The sequence below is a fragment of the Drosophila teissieri genome, chromosome 3L (assembly GCF_016746235.2).
Source record: "Drosophila teissieri strain GT53w chromosome 3L, Prin_Dtei_1.1, whole genome shotgun sequence".
In the NCBI taxonomy this organism is placed as follows: Eukaryota; Metazoa; Arthropoda; class Insecta; order Diptera; family Drosophilidae; genus Drosophila; species Drosophila teissieri.
In genome coordinates, this window is record NC_053031.1 from 11347322 (window position 1) to 11370686 (window position 23365).

Consider the following 23365-nt stretch of genomic DNA (forward strand, 5'->3'; position numbering starts at 1 on the left):
ATTATTATTTTTCTTTAACGATATTTTTTAAAAACAAGAGTTCGAGTAATCATCGATGGCATATTGCAAAAAGTGGAGTGCGGTCACACTGCCGCAGCAATTGTTTTGATTTGTGTTAAAAATGAGCAATATTTACATCCAGGAACCCCCCACATCGGGAAAGGTCCTTCTTAAGACCACTGTGGGCGACATAGACATCGAGTTGTGGGCTCGGGAGTGTCCGAAGGCGTGCCGCAACTTCGTGCAACTCTGCCTAGAGGGCTACTACAAAAACACCGAATTCCACCGGCTGGTCAAGGGCTTTATTGTCCAGGGAGGCGATCCAAATGGCGACGGCACCGGCGGCGAGTCCATATACGGGCAGCCCTTTAAAGATGAGTTTCACTCCCGACTCCGGTACACGCGTCGCGGCCTTGTGGGAATGGCAAACTCTGGAAAGGATGACAACGGTTCCCAGTTCTTCTTTACATTTGCTCCGACGCCGGAACTGCAGAGTAAGAACACGCTCTTTGGGAAGATCACCGGCGACACCATCTACAACATGCTCAAGTTGGAGGAGGGCATTGTTGATCACCAGGAACGACCATTGCACGCCCATCGCATCGTTTCTACAGAGGTCCTTTCTAACCCATTCGATGATATTGTTCCTCGCGTTCTGGCCCAACCATCCACGAAGAGCAAAAAGAGCAAGAAGGAGCGGCAAGGAGTCAAGTAAGATCTCGATTCTAAGTCGGCATAATTCCAACTTGCTTCACCTGATTAGCAGTTTCATTTTTGGCATATTTAAGTATAGTGTATTTTTCATTTATGATACTTACACCGTAATGACCGGAACCAAATTGTTAACATGCTACTAAGTGAAAACAATGAATGTTTGTGTTGTAAACTGTATAACAATGCGGCGTATCTGCAACGTATTGATTTATTTACCATACATTTAGACTAAAGCCATAAATACCTCGCAGTGCATTGCTAACGCTTCAATATAATCCACAGAAACTTCGGCCTGCTCTCCTTTGGCGAAGAAGCCGAAGGTGATGAGGAGGAGACCAACGTTTATGTTAAAAAGAACGCCGGTAAGGCGAAATCCCTGCACGACGTCACGGATGATCCCAAACTGAGCAAGGAGCCCATTCGAGTACCCAAAGTAGAAACGGCTGAAACCGAGGAGCACTTGTCCGAAGATTGCCCTGAGGACAGTGTCAAAGAAAAACCGTCCACTGCTAATTCTGATCTCATCAAAATGAAATTGTCTAAGAGGTCAAAGAGTGGAGCAGACAAGAAAGCTCAGCCAGTTGAGGAAAATAGTGATTCTGATGACGACGAGGATGTTTTGTTGACACGGGAGGAAGAACAAAGTCGAAAAGTCTCGGAGGAAAAGTGAGCTATACTTAAATATTTTTTATCATGATCAAGCCATAAAATGTATGTCATTTAGATCCAAGATCCGTGAGGAAATCGCTTCCCTTAAAAAGCAGTATCAAATGGATAAGCAAAGCAAAGACAAGCTACTTAATGGACAAGAGAAAGCAACCAAATCCTCTGATATCAAGGGAGCTAGCGAAAACCATTACATTAACGATTTTATAGAGTCTAAGGAGAAGTACACCGCCAAAGTAAAACTTCAACCGAAAGGACAGTCAAGGTGGGATAAGTTTTATTTTGAAAACAGCTTGTAAAAGATTTCACAAATTTCTAATTTCTAGAGAGGCATTTACACTAAGCTTACTCTCCAAATTCCGAACAAAATTGGACAACTTGAAGCAAAAGTCAAGCTCGGAGGATGGCGAATCGGAACCAAAGGATATTGACGATCGCGCAGTAGAACAGGAAATAATCGGCGACGATTGGTTGTCGCACACCTTAAACTTTAATAGTACGGCTCCAGTCCTGGCTAAAGATGCCAATAAAAAGGGTGACGATTGGTACGATGCCTACGATCCACGAAATCCTCTAAATAAACGTAAACGGGGCGAAACTGGCTCTAGCAAATCCAGTTCGGGAAAATCCAAAAGCAGTAAACGTGACTAGTAAAACAAAAATACAAAAATAAACAAACGTTTTAACTTATTTTGTTGTGTTTGTACTCACTGAAATTACTTTTAGCCAAATTGGGTGATAAGTTTCTACTAACTACATTAATGTACAATCATTTAAACAAATGTATATTAAAACATTTATCTACCATTTGAATTGCGCGGTATTTAATTGGTAGTACCGTATTTTCGAGTGGGTCGCTCCATTTGGTGGCGCAGGGTTGGACAGCCTGGGCACACTGCTCGTTTGAGCCAGACAAAGTTAACCGCAGCTGAGACAAAAAAGCGAATTCAAGGTGAAGTAATTGGCTTCAAAATAACAGGTAATAGCAGTTGATTGCCAAATCGGCTTGCCCATTTGCTGAAGTGCCTGAATAGCTTCAAACTGTGCGTGCAAATCGGGCACAGAAGTGCCGAAGACAGAAGGTTGCGTCAGGAGGGAATTATTGATTTTATTCGTCATTTGTTTTCGGTCGCCACAGCTACTCGACTTTTTTTGAGGGGGAGCTGCCTGAGTCACCGCACACAAAAGAGCACAGCAGCACATACCACGGACTTTGGGGATCTCCGGACATTTGGAGATGAGTGCCAAGAGCAGGAGACCCGGAACCGGCGGCAGCCAGACGCCCAATGAGTGCGTCCAAGTGGTGGTGCGATGCAGGCCCATGAGCAACAGAGAACGCTCGGAAAGATCGCCGGAGGTGGTCAACGTGTATCCGAATAGGGGCGTTGTGGAGCTGCAGAATGTGGTCGATGGCAACAAGGAGCAGCGCAAGGTTTTCACCTACGATGCCGCCTATGATGCGAGTGCAACGCAGACGACGCTCTACCATGAGGTGGTTTTTCCGCTGGTCAGTTCCGTTTTGGAGGGATTCAATGGATGTATATTTGCATATGGACAAACGGGCACGGGCAAAACCTTCACCATGGAGGGAGTGCGCGGAAATGACGAACTGATGGGCATCATACCGCGCACCTTCGAACAGATCTGGCTGCACATCAATCGCACCGAGAATTTCCAGTTTCTGGTCGATGTATCCTATCTGGAGATCTATATGGAGGAGCTGCGTGATCTGCTGAAGCCGAACTCCAAGCACTTGGAGGTGCGGGAACGGGGATCGGGCGTTTATGTGCCCAATCTGCACGCCATTAACTGCAAAAGTGTCGAAGACATGATCAAAGTGATGCAGGTGGGCAACAAGAACCGCACCGTGGGATTCACCAACATGAATGAGCATAGTTCAAGGTGAGTGTCTATCGTTAAAACCTCCTAACGAAAGGAATTCCGAGACTTTAGAGAACCCAATAATGTACTTACAGATCCCACGCCATTTTTATGATCAAAATCGAGATGTGCGATACGGAAACCAACACCATCAAAGTGGGCAAACTGAATCTCATCGATCTGGCGGGCAGCGAGCGGCAGTCCAAGACAGGAGCATCAGCGGAGCGTCTAAAGGAAGCCAGCAAGATTAACCTGGCACTTTCTTCGCTGGGCAACGTGATCTCCGCCCTGGCCGAGAGTTCGCCACACGTCCCGTATCGTGACTCAAAGCTGACCCGATTGTTGCAGGACTCCCTGGGTGGCAATTCCAAGACCATTATGATTGCCAACATTGGACCATCCAACTACAATTATAACGAAACGCTGACCACGCTGCGGTACGCCTCACGGGCCAAGTCCATCCAGAATCAGCCGATCAAGAATGAGGATCCACAGGACGCCAAGTTGAAGGAGTACCAAGAGGAAATCGAGCGACTCAAGCGGCTGATAGGTCCGCAACAGCAGCAACGCACTGAAAAGCAGGTCACGGCCAAGAAGCAACGCGTCAAGAAGCCCAAAAAGGAGCCCGTGTCTAAGGAGATGTCGGACTCTCTGCAGATATCAACGATTGAGCAGCCGGCGGAGGATGACAGCGATGCAGAGGGTGCCGAGTCTGAGTCGGATAAGGAAAACGAGGCCGAGGTGGCCAAGTCCAACGAGGAACTGGAACGGGAGCGCGTTGAGAATACAAAACTGGCGGCCAAATTGGCAGAATTGGAGGGTCAACTCGTACGCGGCGGAAAAAACCTGCTAGACACATACAGTGAGCGCCAGATTGAGCTGGAAAAGAAGCTGGTGGAAATCGCTGAGCGCAAGAAACGCGAAATTGAGATCCAACAGCAGCTGGAGCTGCAAGAGGAGACCACTCTGGAAATCCGCGAACGGAACGTTTCACTTGAACAAGAGGTGGAACTTAAGAAGCGCAAGCTCTCGAAGTGCTACGCCAAATATTTGGCTCTCCAGCAGGAACTCAACGATTGCAAGTCCGATCACAACCAGGATCTTAGGGAACTCGAGATGGCTCAGAACGAGCTGGTAAAGGAACTAAAACGACAGCTCTTGATCATCGATAATTTTGTGCCCATCGAGGTAAAGCAGCGTCTGTACACGCAGGCCAAGTATGACGAGGAGCAGGAGGAATGGAAGTTTTCCTCGATGTCGCTGCCCACGCCTCCTGGTGGTGATGGCAAGTTCAGCAGCAAGCGACCGGTGTCGCATCCTCAGCGCAGAAGGCCCACGTCCGAGTACGCCCTGCAGGAAGCCAAATCGAATTCTCCGAGCTCTCTACGCTTCAAGAGCGAGAACATCGTGAACTACGAGTTGGAGATGCCGTGTCGCACCACCCAGGAGTACCGTACGCCCAAGGTGTCCGCCTCGCTTCAGGCGGTGCTCGCCCAAGCCATGCAAACGGGCGGAGATGATATCGACATCGTGGATTCACACACAAACTCACTGCGCAGCCGTCTAGAGAACATTATTAATGCGAATGCCAATGGAGGAGCCGGTTCTGGTGCTGGCGCTGCTGTGGGTAGCTCCATTCCCAATGCTCGCAACATTAAGTCGAGCCGGGGACTGCCAAGTGCCGCCTCAAATCTGGACTCGAACCGCCGTCCGCCCACGGGCCGTCTGCCGGCAAAGAAGCCAGCTTCGGCGTATCCCAAAGCCCGCGGCCTGGTCAACAAATAATCACAAACGATTTTAATCGAATTGAATTGCATCTAACCATTACCGTGCAAACACAACACTAACCAAAGTATTTCATAGTCATCGCAATACGTACACCTCGGTACTCTTAGCCCAATCTACTCACATTTCACGCTTTGTAAAAGTTTCCTTTTCGTTTGAGCCATCTCAAGCACTGGCACTAGAACTATGAAGACTTAATGCCACATGCCTTGAGTGACTTGGCCAGCCGACCCCACACTCCCTTAATTATTTTTATGTTTATTTGTTACTCGAATTGTATAATTGTTATTGATTTAATTGCGAACATACGTAAGTTTTGTGCTCGAATAAGTGCAATACTTCTTTCATCGTGCAATCTAAGCTTAAGTTCAAACCAACTGCAACAGTCTATTATTTACTTAGTAAATGATTTTTAGTTAATACTATGTACCAAATAAAGCAACTCCGTAAACACAAGAACAAGAATCCTAGGTCATCTGTTTTTGGAAATGGGAAAACTATTAAAATGTATAAAAACCATTACTTTCCTTTCAACCATATTCCAAATGTGATGGGTGAGTTTATAGATAAATGCAGTTTCGTTTAATATAAATGCAATATTCAATACTGGACTCAGTTTTATTTCCATTTTTACTGAATTACTTTCAGAGAGCGACCGACTTCAATGAACGCATTAATGGCCCGATCGATTTCAGCTTCCGTGTGGGCAGCGGAGATTTGAACACGGATGCGTGCCTTTCCTTGAGGAACCACCGGATAGCTAAATCCGATAACGTAGATGCCGCGGGCTGGAAGTTATGATTGGTTTAATATAAAATAGACAAAGAGATACTTAAGTTTTCAACTCACTTAGCATCGCATCGGCGAACTTAGAGGCAAGCCGAGCGTCACCCAGCATAACAGGGCAGATGGGATGGTTCTCGCCGGCTATGGTGAATCCAGCCTTGGTCATGGCCTGCCTAAAGCGCTGCGTGTTGCTCTGGACGCGCTGGGTGAGCTCGCTGGATTGGAGGAGCATGTCCATCACCTTCAGGCCAACGGCCACCACGGCTGGCGGCAGGGTGTTGGAGAACAGATACGGCCGGGATTTCTGGCGCAGGAACGAGATAAGCTCGGTGGGTCCCGTGGTGTATCCACCGGATGCTCCACCCAGTGCCTTGCCCAGGGTCGAGTTTATGATGTCCACCTCACCCATGACATTGTCGTACTCCTCGGTACCACGTCCCGTGGCGCCAAAGAAGCCCGTAGCATGGCACTCGTCCACGAAGACCAGGGCATTGTATTTCTTAGCCAGCTCAACGATGCGGGCCAGTGGTGCGATGTTTCCATCCATGGAGAACACACCATCGGTGGCGATCAGCTTGAGCCGAGCATCGCTTGCCTTCAGCTGCTCCTCCAAGTTCCCCAAGTCCCGGTGCCTGTAGCGCTGTTTCTTGGCCTTGCACAAACGGATACCGTCAATGATCGATGCGTGGTTTAGTTCATCGGAGAACACCGCATCCTCCGGCGTGAGGATGGCCTCAAAGATACCGGCATTGGCGTCAAAGCAGGAGGCATACAGAATGGTATCCTCGCGTCCGTGGAACTGGGCTATCTTCTTTTCCAGCTGTTTGTGTATATCCTGCGTCCCGCAAATGAAACGCACTGAGCTCAGACCCGCGCCATACTGCTCCAGCAGCTTCTGGCTGTGCTCCACGATCTCCGGATTGTTCTGGGTGTCAAAGGAAGCCAGTAGGTGGACATCAGTTGGATGGCATTCAGTTCACTTACCGCCAGTCCTAGATAGTTGTTGGCACAGAAGTTGAGTATCTTTTTATCGCTGCCTTGCACTGTTATCTGAGTGCTCTGCGAAGATGTGATGATTCGCTCCGCCTTGAAGGTGCCCGCCTCCTTAATCCCGGCCAGCTGGCTGCCCAAGATCTCCCTCAATTGAGCCTGAGCCGCTGCGCTGTAGTGGCGCCCACCCACTGAAATATTTATCGTATTTAATCCTATTTATTTGGCTCAATGTAAAGTGCTACAAAGCCCTTACAAACACTAAACTGAATTTGTGATATTTTTAAAATACAATTCTCTAGGTATTAAAAAAGAATTTGTCAATTATTTAACCTAAAACAGTGCCTTTTAAAAATATATAAAAAATATAAGAAATGTTCAAGGTGTGTAGAAATAGAAATGCACATGTTTCAACACATAAAGTGGAAATATTTCTTATTTTTTGGTTATCTATAAATCTGTTTCTTAGGGCTAAATATGAATGCTTTATTTGTTATTTGACAAGTTATTTGGGAATAACCATATGGAATGACACTAGTTATATACGCAATACTGACTAACCTCCACGAAAGAGCAGCGATTTTGTGAAAAAAGACATATTGCCTCTGGTTTTTCCTATAGATTGCTATTCGCGAATATGTATTTCTGGCTGGCTGGTGTCCAGATCCGCTCGACGACTCGCTCTTGACTAAAAAATAAAGCAAACAGCCGACGTGGACACACTAGTTTCCATCTAGTCTCCCTAGTTGGGGGCTCGAACTGCAAGCAGCTGATTTTTGTTGTTCACTTATAAATAGTAAATGTGTATGTCTATATGCCGCCCTCACTGGCAAATACATACCGGCTGTCTTTCATTCAACTAAATTGATTTAATTTACTTTCACTCTGGTTGTCATGGCGGCCATTTAAGTAGCATAAACAGAATGAGATACTTGGGCACAAATGTATCTGAAATTGCAAATTGCTTCGAAGGTCATGAGCTCTGCTTAAACTTAAGTCGAATCCAATTCAAAGATTATCAGCTAAAAGTGAGCGAAGCTGATAGTGCACTCTTCTAAAAATGATTAGTGCAATCACTAAACAAATTATAAATATGAAAAACCTATAATATAATAGTTAAATACGTTCTGAGTATAACAAATTATTGATATTATTTTTAAATTTTAGAGCGAAAAATCCTTGATGTATTAGATACTACTTAATTGATATTGTTTTTAAATTTTAGAGCGAACAATCCTTGATGTATTAGATACTACTTAAACCTTTAGAGTAAGTTTATCATTTAATTGCAAATATTGTTACGAGCTTCCCTAGGAAGTGTATATGCGCGTTAAGTGTAAAATTCTAATATCTTTAATTATACAATAAAAACTTCAAAATAAAATAGAGACGATATTAGGTTCTACCGAGATTTGAACTCGGATCGCTGGATTCAAAGTCCAGAGTGCTAACCATTACACCATAGAACCTCTAAAAATACCCTGACAAAATAGGCTTATAAAAACCTAAAATGGAAATGTGTTAAACAAGAATTGTTGTTTAGAATCGTTAAACATTTGTTATCAGTTTAATGTAATCTGAAACAGACTAGGGTCAATATAATTAGAATCGAAGCAATGAAGCAATAAACCAGATTAAATAAGTATATTTCAAGTTATTTTCTTGAATAGATTTTTATTCACAAGCGCAGCAGTATTACTGAAGTATTAAGTTAGGTATTATAGTTACAATATTAATGAAACGAAAAGTTTCTGAAAGACTTTAACCAATTTCGCTTATATCCATTTTAAATCCTAATCCATCAAAGTTTTGAGTTTTTTTAGCAACTATAATAATGTTATTTTTGGCTATGGTAAGCATATCTGGAATTCTTGATCCACACAATGTTTTCACAAGACTTTGCTCGTCAATAACGCTGTCATAAAATCGCATATTGTCCAGATCACAATTGGTCTCGGAGCCCATGTTGAATTCTACAAGGCACGCAATTATAGTAGTACTCAAATATAAATCAATTAATCATTTTCTAACCTGGAAAGCTAAATCGCAGACTGGCGCCAGGTGGTACGGATACTTTCCAGCTGCAGGATGAGCTATTACGGCCTTCGTAGGAGGGATTCTCGAGATAACTGCTCCCCGATCCACCAACCGCTAGATCACCACCACATCCGCTGGGAAACTGGTTGCTGGTGGAAAAGTAGAATAACTTGAGGGACAATACTTTACGGCTTTCGAGCCGCAGCTCGTTGGTAGATGTAATCCTAGCTTTGGTTTCCCACTGAATTTCCGAAGTGCTGAAAATGGTCTTGTTCGATTGCAGATCTGTTACCTGTGCGTGCGGAAATGAAGTGTATTATGGATTTGATCTGGAGTAGTAAAAACTGCAATCTTACCCTAAAAGAGTTATTATCGAGACTGTCGAACATCACAGTCATTACGTAGAGCGTTATGCTGTAACCCTTTGGAACGCGGATATAATCCGTGCAATTGGATAGAGAGTTGGTATCAATCACCTGACTCAGCGCCGTGAAGTTTCGATTGCACTCTGTAAGCCAAAAACTTCGAAACCAAAAGCTATCATATATATATTTAGTGATAACATACTTGGCTTTCGGCGTATGATAACTTCAAACCCTTGCGATTCCTCGAGCCCGTCGCTGTGGAAAGCTAGTTGTAAGTTGGATTCGTTGACTTCTTCAACCAACGTGAAGCTCTTGTCGTGTTGTCCGCAATACGATCTAGAGAACTGTAAAAAGATGTTAAAGATCGGTGGAGATTTCTAATAATATTATAATATGATCTATATTACATAAGGCTTGGACACTTTTACATAGTCCGTGCATTTTCCAGTCCGCTGAGATATTTCCTTAAGGCGCAGCTTCCGGAAATCTAATTCCACATCTCCCTTATGCTTAATTGTCCAGAGGCACTGAATACTTCCCTCGTGGTCTCTCGTGCTGTTGTCGTACTGCACACCCAGCGTAATAGTCTGTCAAGGAAAGTAGGAAAAAAGGGTATAATTCCCCTGCATAGGGTATATTCTATATCATCCTACCTCATTCAACCGCATGTCGTACTCCGCTTGGCCGCAAACAGTGCGCTCCATCTGCAGGATTAGCTCAAAGCTGATGTTCTGCCGGGACTGTGTGGTATTCGCACTCAGCTTGAGGGACATGTCCGAATAGGAACTAAACACCTTTGTCCGTTCCGAGGCATTACTGCCATTTGTATCCCCATAGTACCTTCCAAGACTCTGGTCCTCGACAATTTCGCTGTCGTGGATTTCCAAGTAGCTGCAGGTGCGGCAGGCGACCTCGTTTAGCTGCAGCTTGCGCACCTCCAGAGAGATGCGGTAATCTGGCGGAGCGCTGGCCTGGAAGTGGCACAGCAGTGGTTCGGTGGCATTGACCGCGTATTGCCGCATCAAGCTCATGCGTGGCACCTCCAGGTCTAGGGCCACATGCTCGTTGCAATTGGGTGTGAAGCGCACGGTGGCCAGGAAGCCCCGGTGACTGTTGGAGCTGTCCGTGGACAGGGCGATGAGAGCTTCGTTGCTGTTCACCATGATAGTGGCAGGATTGGTCAGATTGCCGCACAGGAGGTCCGTCCTCTGCTCCTTGCTGGCCACATGGCCACGATAGATGGCTAGACTGTCGAAAGCACACTGCCTGTTGGACTCCATATCAAAGTACTTGAACTCTATTACGACGGCATGCTGTGGCGGCGCGGTAACTCGCCATTCGCATTTCGTGTTGTGGGCATATACAGCAGCATCTTCATCCTGCGGCGGTCGCAGAGTAAATGGTTTGCTGTAATTGCCACCGCATTGAATGAGTTGGTATTGCAGCTCGAACCAACGCGTCAATGTAGAGATAAAATGCAGGCGCAGCCAACCATTACCTTTCACCTCGAATGCGGGACAGAGCCGGCCAATGCTCTCCTCCGCATCTCCATCGCCGCGACGGTAGGCCTCGAAGTAGGATCCGGTGCAGACATACGATGCCCATGGCCTTCTGGTCCTCGCTGTGACCACCAGTTGGTGGTTGTCGGTCGCAAGGAATGTGTAGCTGCAATTGAACTGCTGTCCGCGGTATGCCGACCCAGTGGGACTGGCCACGGTTTGGATCTCTGGCCCGGCCAGCAGTACGGCATCGCAGCTGGGGAAGACTTGGAAACTGAAACCATCGCCCGTTATATTCGAGTTCGTTCGGAATATCACACGCATCCGGAAGGATGGCACCAGAATATCGCTAGCTGCTTGCCTGCCGCACAGACTGGTCACCTCAACAAACTCTTTGGTCGTCCGATCGTAATACTCCACGGTCAGTCGATCGGCAGAGCAGTTGGGTGATTTCACAATGAAGATACGTTCGGGAAAATGTAGCCTCAGGGATAGGCCAGCATTGGTAACAAACTCCCATATGCGTTCTTCGCTTTTCAAATAATTCTCGCTATTAATCGTCACCAGTGGCGAGGGTCGTTGGTCAATGCGAACCGCATTGCCGGAAGAGATGGTTTTCCGTGCTCGCAGGATGAACCTACTTTGCTGAGGGAATCGGCTCTCCGAATGGTAGAGTATCGTGGAGAATGAACGCTCCAGCAGTGTGCTGTTCATGTCCATACCCCGGCATATGCGACCCACTTCCGACTGTCCGCTGAAGATCACAATGTACTCCCGGTCGCACCGGTCTGTTAGGGTTACATTGCCCTCCAGCACATAGCCGATGCTGTCGCTCAGCGTCCAAAGGCACTCAATTTCACCATAGGCATCATTCAGCTGAGTCAACACATCCGGGGACTCAATCGTCACTCCCTCAGCTGCCTGCATCCGTCCGCCGCAATTGTGGCGCCGGTATGTGGCCCGGAATCGTTGTAATTTAACGTTTGCGCTATTCAGGAGGGTTAGACGTCCAGCTGTGGTGACCAGGGAGACAAAATAGTTGGTTACATTAGCGTACATCGACCTGACCGGAATATTCGAACTGTCGTCTTTGAACACAACCGCTGCGCCGCCGGCTGTTTGGAATAGATACTCCTCCACCTTGAAGGTGAGCGTTGCACTGGCAGTGCCCACAAATTGAATGCTGCAATGGTAGCCAGGCAGCCGAAGTAGACTTTGGATGGAAAGTGATCCCGCTTCCTGATCTCCGATATTCGGCGGACAGACTGTTGGTTCACTGGAGCTGTACCGAGCCCTCAGCGGAGTGGCACTTAAGTCCAACTGATTGGTCATCACAACGACGAGCATAAAGTTGTCCGTGGACTCAATAATTCCACTGCCATTATAGCCACCGATCCGGAATTCGGTGATCTTGGAGAGCGAGTTGGCGTCGTTGTAGAAGGAGAAGTGCGACATACTTGCCAACCGTGCAATTTGTGTGAAGGATCTGAAAGAAGTTATTAAGCACAATAAAACTATACTTATACAAATAGTTCGAGAAAGGTATTCAAAGGAAGACTAAACGAACATGAATATCATGGGACTATATACCTTTGTTAAGGTATTATGGATATATGCTAACAATTTGTTCACTTCCGTACTTACCGGCCAGTGTCGTTTCGTGGGACAACGCGAATATTAGCCAGATTAAGAAGACTCAGGCGTACCCGTTGACCCTTCGGTACATTGATCCTCAAGCGGCAGAATCTCAGCCAGACTGACTGCGGCATTGGCGGTATTATGAAGTCCCCTTCAGCGCCGTTTATATCCCTGGAGCACGTTCCCAAGAAGCGCTCGTAACTCAACTTGAAACCCCGATAATTGTTCACATTTTGGATTGCCACGAAGCGAATGATCGCCGCATTGGTGTTTAGGGTGACGACAGGGTGTGTTCTTAAACTGCCATCCAGCACCAATATTTTATGAGTTCGGTCCGCATAGTCAAGAATTTCCAGGCGATCGCTGGTGCCAAATGAGGATGTTCCATTTGCATCGTAGGGCAAGTGGATATCGGTGATGTTCAGACGAATAAACGAGTTCTGCGGTAGGAGAATGCTGTACTCGCACACCGACGGCTTGGGATAACCACCCAAATGGGGATAATTCTCCGAGCTGATGAACCCAGACGAACCACTGAACCGGCCACCACATGTGCTCAGTGACAGGTTCAGCCGAAAACCGCCCGTCGGCTCATTGAGCTCCGATTGATAGTGGACGAGTAGCAGGTTGCCAGTGGAGCGCACCGTGTTCTGCGGCTTGCGACAGGTGCGGAGCAAGAGGCGGGCCAGTTGGGTGGCACCATCGAACAACTCCACATTTTCCTTGTCGCAGTGGCGGGCACTCAAGTGGAAGTGCTCATCAAAATCGACGGCGATGGTCTCACCCGGCGGCGCCATGACCAACCACGTGCATTCCGCATGCGGATGCGGCAGATACGGATATCCCGGCGACGTAATCGTATAGTTCGGAGCCAGCTGGGTCAACTTAATCTCGCCATTGCACTCATTGTACTCTCGGTATGTGAGTGTCCACAGACAATGACCATCAATTCGGGAACTGCCGATATGGTACTTGATGTAGGCGTGCGAGCCGCTTGTCCGGAATTGTGTCTTTCTGCCCGGTTGGTTGCCAAACCTGCTGTGGCCAAGCAAAGGTGCATGTTCATCCAAACCATCGTAGATTAGACCGTATGCCTCACATACGTCAAGTGTCGGAATAGTTAAATAATCAATGGTAATGTCTATTTTTCGTCCTGGTCGGACGTCGATATGCCAGGCACACTCATCGGCCAAGTTGTCCGGCGGAATGGTGCCAACGATACCCGTCATATTGGAGCCACAGACAGTACGTAGCTTCGCCTGAAATCCGGTGCCGTTGACGGACATATCACTATGGAACTGTAATCTCAGGTGTGGCGTTCCGTGAACTGGGCCAACCTGTGGTGTCTTGCAACTGCGCAGCTCGTTGGTCCATCGGCTGAGGTCATGTGAACTCTGAATATTTAGATAATCGGCGCTACAGTCGGGATAGTCCTCGAGATCCACATTAATTGAAGAGGCGTATATGTGATGTGAAGGGTACTGCGACTTTATGGTCCATTCGCAATTCAGATCAGTTGCGTAACCATGCGGATATCCCGGTGAACTTAAGTCAATCTCGCCCATGTGATTTAACGTCAGTTCCTGGGTACAATTCTTGGTGGTTGAGCTGAGGTTACTCTCGACCAAATTGCTGTCCAACACGTTCCACTTAAATCGAAATTGACTCAGCTCCACATTATCAGTCTGCAAGTAGACCACATTGCTGCTGGAGGTAAACCTCCATGGACTGGCGCGGACAACGACCTCCAAAGCGTTTTCATCATAGCCATCGAAGAGCTGAAAGGGTTGTATAAAGGGGTGTAATCTCGAATACCTTTTGATATGGGCAAGCAATTATCTAGTACTTACCAAGAGGCCTGAAACATATTCCGTAAAGTGCAACGCAATAACCATTTCGCGCTCCGTAAAAATGCGCCAGGAGAAGGGTTGACTCTCGCCGTTGGCGAAGAGCAGCGGAGGGGACTCGATTGTTCCATTGGTGCCCCTTGTGTACTCGTTGTTGTGCACTGCGAGTGGTTAAAACAAGAGAGATTCAATCGATTCCTGTGCTCTACGCTGTTTGTGATCAAGTTAACATACCGTAAGTCCAGCGGAAACGGAAACCGCCAGCGGTGTTGCCTGGCCTGCTGCGGAACTTGATCCATAACTGAGATTGGACCACCAAGGGAGTCTCCGGTAGCTTCTTATCGCAGTACAGGCCCAGCAGTGGACCCTGCACACTGGAGCGTATCTCTAGGAAGTCATCGTTGCAGTGCTCGGAGTGAACAATGTCCATGGCCTCAAATGTGACCTCCAAAGCATTTCCCGGTCGTGCCTCGATGGACCAGACGCACTCAATGTTGGCCGGATAGCTGTCCGGGAAATTTGGTGAACTAAGGCTGCCACGGGCTGAGGTGATATTCCCGCCACATGAGTTCTCAAACGTGCTGAACTGCGCCTGCAGCCTTATTCCGTGGGTCAGGATACGCACATTGTTTGCGGGCACAATGAGATTGGCGGGATGATCCCGACACATCTGGTAGAGTAGGACCTGGTCATCGTCATTGAGCAGCTGTAGACCCTCCGTGCAGTTTTGCAAGGCGCCACGGCATTTGGGACACTCAAGCTGATTAATGTTTAGGCTCAGTTTGCTGCCCTCTGGGGAGGAAAGCAGCCAGCTGCAGTCCTCGTCTAGGCGGGATTGCAAGTAGCCCTCGCCAGTGGAGAGCGGTCCACCACACTGGCGCTCAAAATACATGATGAACCGTCCCCAGGATCCGGCCTGAGCCTTAAAGCGGACACGCAGCTTTTGTCCGTGCACTATTCGGATCATTGGCGAGTCCTCGCCGCAGGTCCTCTCCAGGAATATCTCCTTGTTGTCCGGTTCCAGTTTCGTTAGTTCCACAAAGCTAAGCGAGCAGTTGGCCGAATCCGTGAGGTTAAATTCTTCGAAATGCGGTCTAATACCATACCCATTCGTTACCTGAGGGATTGGAAAAATTATTGGATTTTGAATCCCAAACTAAGAACCTCTCAATAAGAATTGAAGGGATTGCAATCAATTCTTGTAAAGAATTATTTATATTTACGTTCGTTAATTCTTGTATAGATATTAAACTGACAAAAAGACAACCAGAAAATTAAGTATTTCCAGATGAATGACGTACCTCTACAGTCCATACACACTCAACGTTGGATGAGTAATTAGCGACGTTGGTGCTGTCCCGGCTGTTGTGGAATCCGGGTGTGGCCAGCTTACCGCTACTGGCGGATATGTATCCTCCACAACTGGCTGGCACCTGGACAAAGGTGGCCGTAAAGTACTTTCTAGTCGGTATCGAGCTGCTCACGAAGCGAATCACTAACTCATTTCCTGGCGAGGTAAAGGTTTGCGTCTCCGTCTCCTCGTGACAACTTTGATACAGTAGCACTGAGGAGTTGAAACCACTGGGTGCGGATACGGAGAGGCTAGATTCCGCATCGCGGCACTCCATCTGGGTGGCCTCAAAGTAGACTTCATGAAGTTGGAGACGGACCTGTCTGCCCTCCGTTGCTGTAATAACCCAGACGCAGTCCATGTCCACGCTGTATGGTGCATTTGGCGATTCAAATTTTCCGCCTGCTTCCCGTAAGTGCTCTCCACATCCTATGCGCTTGTACTCGGCTCGGAAGCCTTGGCTCTGCGCCGCGTAACCGCTTTTAAAGCGAAGGATCATTCGATTTCCGACGGTGGTGATGGGGTCCAAGCCATCGTTGGTGCACAGATGTTTCTGGCCGAGCTCTTGGTCGTCCTGCATGTCTGTAAGGGATACGTAGTCATAGGGACAGCCTAGTAAGGAGTCCGCCATTGACATGTGGGAGAATATGAGCTGCAAGTGATTCTTCGATCCACCAGCTCGAATATCCCACTCGCAGTCTTGGTATGACGGATAGTTGTCCGGAAAATTGGGCGATTCAATGGCACCCTGCAGGTCCTCCAGCACAACTTGACAATTGGTTTCGTAGTTCAGCACGAAGTCGGTGCCGTCAGGTGCATCATGGCCCACATCGTAACGGACAAGGACGCGATTTCCGGTCGACTGCAGCGGTTGGGCAATCGATCCATTGCACCGCAACACCATTGGACTGCTGGCGGTGGTGGGTCCATCGTATAAGACCAGTTGACCACTGCATAAACGGTTGTCATTGCTCTCAAGCTGCACGTTTACGCTGGATCCCTCGGCGACGATGATCTGCCAGTCGCAAGCAAGGATCCCGCGATTTCCGGCCAATAAATGTGGAGAATGGATGGTCCCCGTGGATGAGCTCAGTTTGCCGCCGCATCCGGCACCGATCTGCTGCCAGCTTAAAAGGAACCGCTTCCTCCCAATGTAGTCATCTGACTGGAACTTAAGGTGCAGCGCATTTCCAAATGAGGGAAGCCTGCTCGGAATTACCGTACCGCAATAGCGTCCAATTAGCGGGGATTCTCCAGAGTCGCCATTCCTGAAATGGAAATCCAAAATCGGATGGTACTGAACTCGTACGCCTTACCTTTGAATCAGATTACCTAATTTCCAGCCAGTCCGTCCAACATGCAGTCAGTCCATCAGGCGTCCAGGGAGTGAGCGCTGACACCAGCGTGAAATTGTGCACCACTAACTCTATGCGGTGGCCAAAGGGTGCTTTTATAATCCACTCACATGTTTGGGACTCTCCTCCATAGTTCTTGGGCCAATTTGGTGTTTTGATGTAGCCAAAGCGGCCAGTGAAGGTTCCTCCACAGCTCTCTATCGTGATTTAAATCAAAAGAAGTTCCTAAATCATTGTCTTGTGCTTGTATAAAAGTGTGGGTAAATATGATTAGAAACATCTATAAAGGTATACCTTTTAGGGTAAGGTAAGCTTCAGAAAATGACCTCCCATTACATATTGCAAATAGTACATAGTAATAGTAAATAGTCAATAGTTTTCCTACCTTGCGGGACAATGTGAAATTGTATAGCATAAAGTGCAGGTCTGGATTCTAAAAACAAGTTTATGGTCAAAAGATCTCCATCAAAAACATCGTCCACTTTTTCAGAGTAACTGCAATAATATTAAATAAGCTCTAAATAGTTCCGTTTTTTAGTACCTACCTATTTATCAATGTTCCTGGGCTTGTGCTGTTATCATATATGGATATACTTCCGGCTGCAACCAATAGGTGAATATTGATTCTCTTCCTTCCGGGGAAGTCTATAAACCACTGACAAAATGTAGACCGAACTCTCTTTATAAATCTTCTGCCGGGTTCGTTAAGGAACCCGCCGCACTGATTAGGAAGAAAATTGAACTCCAGTTGCATTCCACGCCCACTACCGGATCCGTGGAAGACCAGACTAGCCCGATTGGTGTGTGACAACAGGACAAGGTTATAATTTGATTTTACAATATGCCGCTTTTGACCCGCCGCCAAATACACCTAAAAGATAAAACCGTGAAAATAAGGTTTCAAATTGAGTGATATCTCTACTTACGTCCAAGTAAGCTGTATCATTTTCATTATCGGCAGTGCCCAGCGATAGATCAGTGATTCGGATTTGAACAGCCGTATCCAGTGGCCCGGTCAGGTTGTAGGTGCAGGTCATGTCATCAGGATATGAGCCCGGATAGTTGGGCGTACTGATTACGCCCGGAACGGTATCAAAGCTACCAGTACACACTGGAAAATAGTGATAGAAATAAGTAACTGTAATAAGTAAACAATTCATCCTGAATATGAAAACTCATAATATTGGATTAATTGCTTGTCTAGGCTTTAAGTGGCCTACCTCTTGTGTAGGTCAAATCAAAACTTTTCCTCAGCACCACGCCACTCAAGCGCCATTCATAGCGCACTAGAATCACATTTCCAGTGGATATAATCGGCTCCAGGTCACTCTCCTCGTGATTTCCGCAGATGTGTTGCATGAGAGGCGAGTCAGTTGTCCTTCCGTCAAAGATCTCGATCTTCAGAAAGTTACAACCCAACAAACTCGCTTGAAATACACGATCGATCACCAGCTTTACTTGCGTCTCTCGTGGCTGTTCAATTAGATATAGGCACACCTCGAAGTCCATGTCAACAGAGATGTGGCCACGCGGCTCCGTGAACACTCCTCCGCAGCCGGGCTGGCCCGCCACCACTTCGTAGTGCATCTGAAAGGAGCTATCCGAACGTATGGCGTCCGTGTGAAAGTCCAGGCGCATTCTATTTGAGGAGCTATACAATGGCGCCGGCTGCTGAGACTGACAGGCGCGCAGCAACTGGCGATCCGAGTCGTAAACGATGAGAGAGTCCTGGCTGCAGTTCCCGGCAGATGCTTCGCTGCTGCCCAGCGTTATGTCGTAGAACCGAAGGAGCAGCCGGTAGCCAAATGGCGCCGTCAGCTCCCAGCGGCAGTCGAGTTCCGGTCGGGCCTGACCGGGATAGCCCGGAGATCGCAACACGCCGGACTGCGTCGTTTCCAGATTAATAGTTTCGCCGCAGGAGAAGGGCAACGAATTCCAGATGACATGGAAGCCCTTGCCTTGCGTCTCGTTGTCGGAGCGGAACCAGAAAAATACCTGCTCCTGGGTGGTGATAACACTGCCGTTTGTCATGGGCAAACGCGAGCCACAGAACCGACCAATCAAACGGGAGCTCAGGGAGTTGCCATCGTGCAGCTGCAGAAAATCGGCGTTGCAGTCGACACTGTCCTGCAGTTGGAACTGGGTGAAGGTCAGGTTGAGCACCATGCTCCGATTTGTGCGTATGATGAAAGGGCAGCGCTCGTCGGCCTGGTACTCGCCATCAGATGTGTTGGGTGGATAATGCAGCTGGCCAGAAGGTCCACGTATCGTGGCGCCGCAAAAGAATCGCGGATGGGAGCAGATGGTGCCGGTGTACCCGAGTGGGCAAACGCATTGGTACTTGGCATCCGGCAACAGGCGGCATGTACCACCATTTAGGCATGGACTCGGGTGGCACACATCCGACGAGCTGCACACAGCGCCGGTATAGCCTGGCTGGCATATGCACGTTGTGCCCCTTCCGCTTTGGATGCAAGTGCCGTTGTTCTGGCAAGGATGCTGGTCGCAGGGCAGTCGACTGGAGTCCGCGGTGCAGCCATCGGCGCCATAGCCATGTCCAAAGCTGCCCAACGGGCAGGTGCACACCACCATGTCGGATACGTACTCGCACTTGGCCAGCGGATGGCAAATGCCCTCATTGTTGCACGAATTGGAATCCGAGGCTGCGCATGTTCGTCCATCGCCTGTCCAACCAGGTGGACATCGGCCGCAGCGATGTGAGCCCTCTGTGTTGGTGCACGTCACCCGTGGCTGGAGGCTACAGCCGCCATTATCCTCGCCGGCACATTCGTCTATGTCGCGACAGAAGCGCCCATCGCCCGTGTATCCCGGTGGACAGGGTGCGCATCGAAAACTACCCGGCAGATTGATGCACTCAGCGTGGCAAGGATTCACGCGCGGCTCACACTCATCAACGTCGCGGGCGCAGGCACTCGGGCTGGCGGTGGTCACATTGGCATCCATCCAGGTCCATCCCTGATCGCAGATGCACACATAGCCAGCAGAATTGGCCGCCTGAATGCAGGTGCCATGCTGGCCGCAGAGCTCCCGGGAACCGCCGATCAGACAAGTGTTGTGACGGAGCCGACAGTTGGTGCCAGTGAATCCATGGCGGCAACGGCACCTTAAACGGTCATTTGGAGGTACACATTTCATTTCCTGGACTTGGAACATCACGCCAACTTACCGGTAACTTCCAGGTATGTTAATGCACTGCCCGTTGTTCTGACACCCATCGAGATCTGTCCCGGACAAGGTGAAGCACTCGTTTACGTCGTCCTCGCATGTTGCTCCCTATATAGATATATAGATATAATTGGGAAAATACTTTAGAGTACAGTAAGAATCCAATGAACTTATAATTTAACTTCTAATTTAGAACTATATGTATGCAGAGAGGTAATTGTAACCTTTTCAAATTGTGTGATTATATCGTTAAGTACTGCTTAACTCCAAACTGAGAATGAATATTCTTATAATAATTTCTCAGAATGCGTTTTAAAACTGTTGACAATTACATTATCTCTGACTTCATGGACCATAAAACGCCCCAAAATCTTAAATTCAAAGTAAAAGTGTGATTCGAACTTTTCTTCCATATTTCAAACAAAAATGTTTAAGCAAATTGTTTAACAGTTGCTTTAGGTGAGTTTTAATATATAAAAATCACTCGTATTGCTCTCAATTGTAGTTAGGCCAACGTATTTCCCATCATATAATTTTGTTCCATGTGAAGATACGCCCCTTAAACTCGCGAGAGACGCCCCCGCTTACTCACTTCCCAGCCGGCGGGGCACTCGCACTGGAATCCCTTGTAGGCATCGTGGCAGGTTCCGCCGTGCTTGCACGGATTGGATAGGCAATCGTCTCTGTTCAGGTTTCCCGAGAGGGTCTGCAGGATTCCCCTGACGCGTTCCACGCGCTGCAATTGCCGCCGCAGGAGGCGTTTATTGAGCCCACTTCTTCTCGTGGTGTTTCTCGCATTGAAGACCCGTCGCTGTAACCTCGTCATTTTACGCTCTGCATCCTGGAACATGTCCTTAACGGTCTCCACCAAGATGGGCTCCCTTCGAGCCGCCTGGCGATCCGCTATAATCCTTTGGCGCCGCCGGAGCACCGTCATAATGTCCACATCATTGATAGTCACGGTGGCGGCTTCACCCATCAATCGCAAGGTAACATTCCGATCCCAAGCCGGTTCGAGAAGAAGATTATCGTTCCATTGCCTCACGAGATGGGCACGCTGTTCTAGATTGTCCCGAGATGAATTTGCGGGACGGAATTGCAAGCACAACACTAGTAAGAAGGAACATTTCAGAGATCTAATGAGCATTTTTCTTCATAATTTTTTTTGAGTCACAAGTCCACAAAAAACGGTAGTGCTTAAGAGCTGCACTTCAATATATAATGGGTTTAATTTTAGACGATTTGATCCACACTACTGGCGATATTCACGAAAACTGGCACTAGGCAGACTGGAGCCTCGCATTTTATATTACCAAAAAGTGGGCGTCTACGAACATAACATTTTAGAACATTACTCTAGCCGAGGGTGTATTAGATTAGTTTTACAATCCAAGTCGATCTATCTGGCCGCTTTTGCGACTTACGCATTTCCGTACGCTCTGAGAAAAACATGTTATAAAGATCTTTATTTTATTATAAGTTGAAAAACTAACCTGATTACAAGCTTTACTCTATTTCAAATATACAGTATAAACGGTCGATAAATCAGTGACTAATAACAGTTGGCCGGGTGGCAACGCCAGGATATTATCAATCAGCTGATTGAAGGTTGTTTATTTTCAATTTGCACGTAACTTTCAAAACAATCAAATTCCTTTGGAAATGATTATCCAGAATAGAAGTCGGCTTATAGGGCAGATTTTGAGACGGTGCCATCAACAAGGTAAGAGAAAATATGGTTTTCACATATGTGCTCCCAATTTAAACTGCCTTTATAATTGAACGTAATCAAGCGGTTGAAAAGAACGCTAGGAAAGACAATTTTACAGCATATTTTGGAAAATGGCCCGAAACGGAGCAAAAGGAATTTCGCCAGCATATGCGCATTATCGCGGATTTCATTAGTGAGCCAGAGGAACAGCAGCTTCACGAGGAAATCGAACCCTATATGAGCCGCCTGCGCTACGAGTTCGATCACTGGGACGAAGTGGGATAAGATCACAAAAATGTGTACATGGATGATAACACCCATCTTGCAGGCCATTCACGGTTTTCGGGAGACGGAGCGCAAGAAGTGGTTCCCCAAAAACAGAGAGGTCCTGGAGCGTGTGCGCCAAGTCGCCTTCGATGGAGCAATTATGCCCTATGTCCACATCCTGGATCTTGCGCCCGATGGCGTTATCAAGCCGCATGTGGATAGCACGCGAGTAAGTCCGAAATTACAGTGATTGATAGCAGCAGTAAGATTTTGTTCCTATAGCCAATCGTTTTGTCATCCTTTTAGTACTGCGGCAACACAATCTCTGGGATCAGCTTACTTAGCGACAGTGTGATGCGACTTGTGCGCACGGATGAGCAGCGGTACCAACAGCAATCATCGGGAACTGCAACGCAACCGACATCCCAGGGGTCAGAGCCCGATGCAGCTTATCGCCATCAGCCGGAGGCGCCTCTGAAGAACAATTTCTACGCTGACATCCTGCTGCCCCGCCGCTCCTTGTACATAATGAGCCACACGGCTCGCTACAACTTCACGCACGAGATACTATCCAAGGAGCACTCACAGTTTCGGAGTACGCTGGTGCCAAAGACGCGTCGCATTTCTATTATTTGTCGCAACGAACCCTAAGCGGAACATGCCATCCTCATTTAAATGAAAATTCTTATTTACTTCACTCACAAAAGATAATTTTTATTAAATTGAATTGAACAACTAACCTAAAGAGACGTACCACTATATTTCTTGTTTGAGAGTTGACGACTTAAACGAATTTTAAAACGATGTTATGCGAACAGAACGTTTTTATTTGACTATAGATTGTAGCGTAAATAACAACAAATCAGGGTTAGTAGAATTTGCTTGCACAGTTCTTGTCGTTTTGCCCATTTGTTTGTTATTGATATGTTTGAATTTTTCACTGCGGCGCCACTTTTTGCGATTTTAAATTCAGGTTGGGCGCGAAATCGGCGGTTTAAAAGCTCGCTGTTAGTTACTCTGTTAAACTAACGAGAAGGGCTCATGTTTGTTCCACCAATCACAATTCGGCGTCTTATGTAAATAAGCACTGTAATGAAGGCCGCAGAGGAAGACATTTTGAGTTTTTTAAATAGGCGAGCTTTTACTAAAATGAAGGTTATTAGCCATTTTTCATATTTAAAATACATGATTTTATTATTTGAATACATTGTCTTTTCGATATTAGTTCGAGTTTTACAGCTTGTAAATCTATCAATAAGGGCAATGAAAATTTTATATTTTAGCAAT

General features: G+C 47.3%; 5 protein-coding genes and 1 non-coding gene across 6 annotated transcripts; 3 read left to right on the plus strand and 3 right to left on the minus strand.

Moving 5' to 3' along the window:
• The first annotated feature begins 89 nt into the window (after positions 1-89).
• Positions 90-2070, plus strand: LOC122616084 (spliceosome-associated protein CWC27 homolog). The gene is made up of 4 exons (XM_043791367.1): positions 90-711; positions 997-1380; positions 1439-1645; positions 1707-2070. The coding sequence occupies exons 1-4, from the start codon at positions 122-124 to the stop codon at positions 2029-2031; spliced, it is 1506 nt and encodes a 501-aa protein (XP_043647302.1). The 5' UTR covers positions 90-121; the 3' UTR covers positions 2032-2070.
• A 197-nt stretch (positions 2071-2267) lies between these two features.
• On the plus strand, positions 2268-5487 carry LOC122615687 (kinesin-like protein Klp68D). Its single transcript, XM_043790735.1, has 3 exons — positions 2268-2359; positions 2519-3282; positions 3357-5487. The coding sequence occupies exons 2-3, from the start codon at positions 2618-2620 to the stop codon at positions 5044-5046; spliced, it is 2355 nt and encodes a 784-aa protein (XP_043646670.1). The 5' UTR covers positions 2268-2359; positions 2519-2617; the 3' UTR covers positions 5047-5487.
• A 140-nt stretch (positions 5488-5627) lies between these two features.
• Positions 5628-7517, minus strand: LOC122615688 (2-amino-3-ketobutyrate coenzyme A ligase, mitochondrial). The gene is made up of 4 exons (XM_043790736.1): positions 7384-7517; positions 6817-7013; positions 5896-6757; positions 5628-5834 (listed from the first exon to the last, which is right to left on the minus strand). The coding sequence occupies exons 1-4, from the start codon at positions 7418-7420 to the stop codon at positions 5677-5679; spliced, it is 1254 nt and encodes a 417-aa protein (XP_043646671.1). The 5' UTR covers positions 7421-7517; the 3' UTR covers positions 5628-5676.
• A 702-nt stretch (positions 7518-8219) lies between these two features.
• On the minus strand, positions 8220-8291 carry Trnaq-uug. Its single transcript has one exon. It is a non-coding gene; the product is annotated as a tRNA-Gln (tRNA).
• Positions 8292-8520: 229 nt separating this feature from the next.
• LOC122617480 (cubilin homolog) lies at positions 8521-21247 on the minus strand. The gene is made up of 17 exons (XM_043793356.1): positions 20693-21247; positions 20102-20208; positions 18135-20038; positions 17841-18025; positions 17460-17785; positions 17300-17409; positions 16892-17111; positions 15510-16827; positions 14443-15325; positions 14212-14369; positions 12368-14139; positions 9878-12209; positions 9632-9811; positions 9427-9568; positions 9216-9367; positions 8854-9151; positions 8521-8795 (listed from the first exon to the last, which is right to left on the minus strand). The coding sequence occupies exons 1-17, from the start codon at positions 21245-21247 to the stop codon at positions 8584-8586; spliced, it is 10854 nt and encodes a 3617-aa protein (XP_043649291.1). The 3' UTR covers positions 8521-8583.
• Positions 21248-21681: 434 nt separating this feature from the next.
• On the plus strand, positions 21682-22793 carry LOC122617641 (alpha-ketoglutarate-dependent dioxygenase alkB homolog 7, mitochondrial). Its single transcript, XM_043793567.1, has 4 exons — positions 21682-21823; positions 21894-22087; positions 22140-22307; positions 22385-22793. Exons 1-4 carry the CDS (start codon positions 21763-21765, stop codon positions 22727-22729), a joined length of 768 nt encoding a protein of 255 aa, XP_043649502.1. The 5' UTR covers positions 21682-21762; the 3' UTR covers positions 22730-22793.
• Positions 22794-23365: the final 572 nt, after the last annotated feature.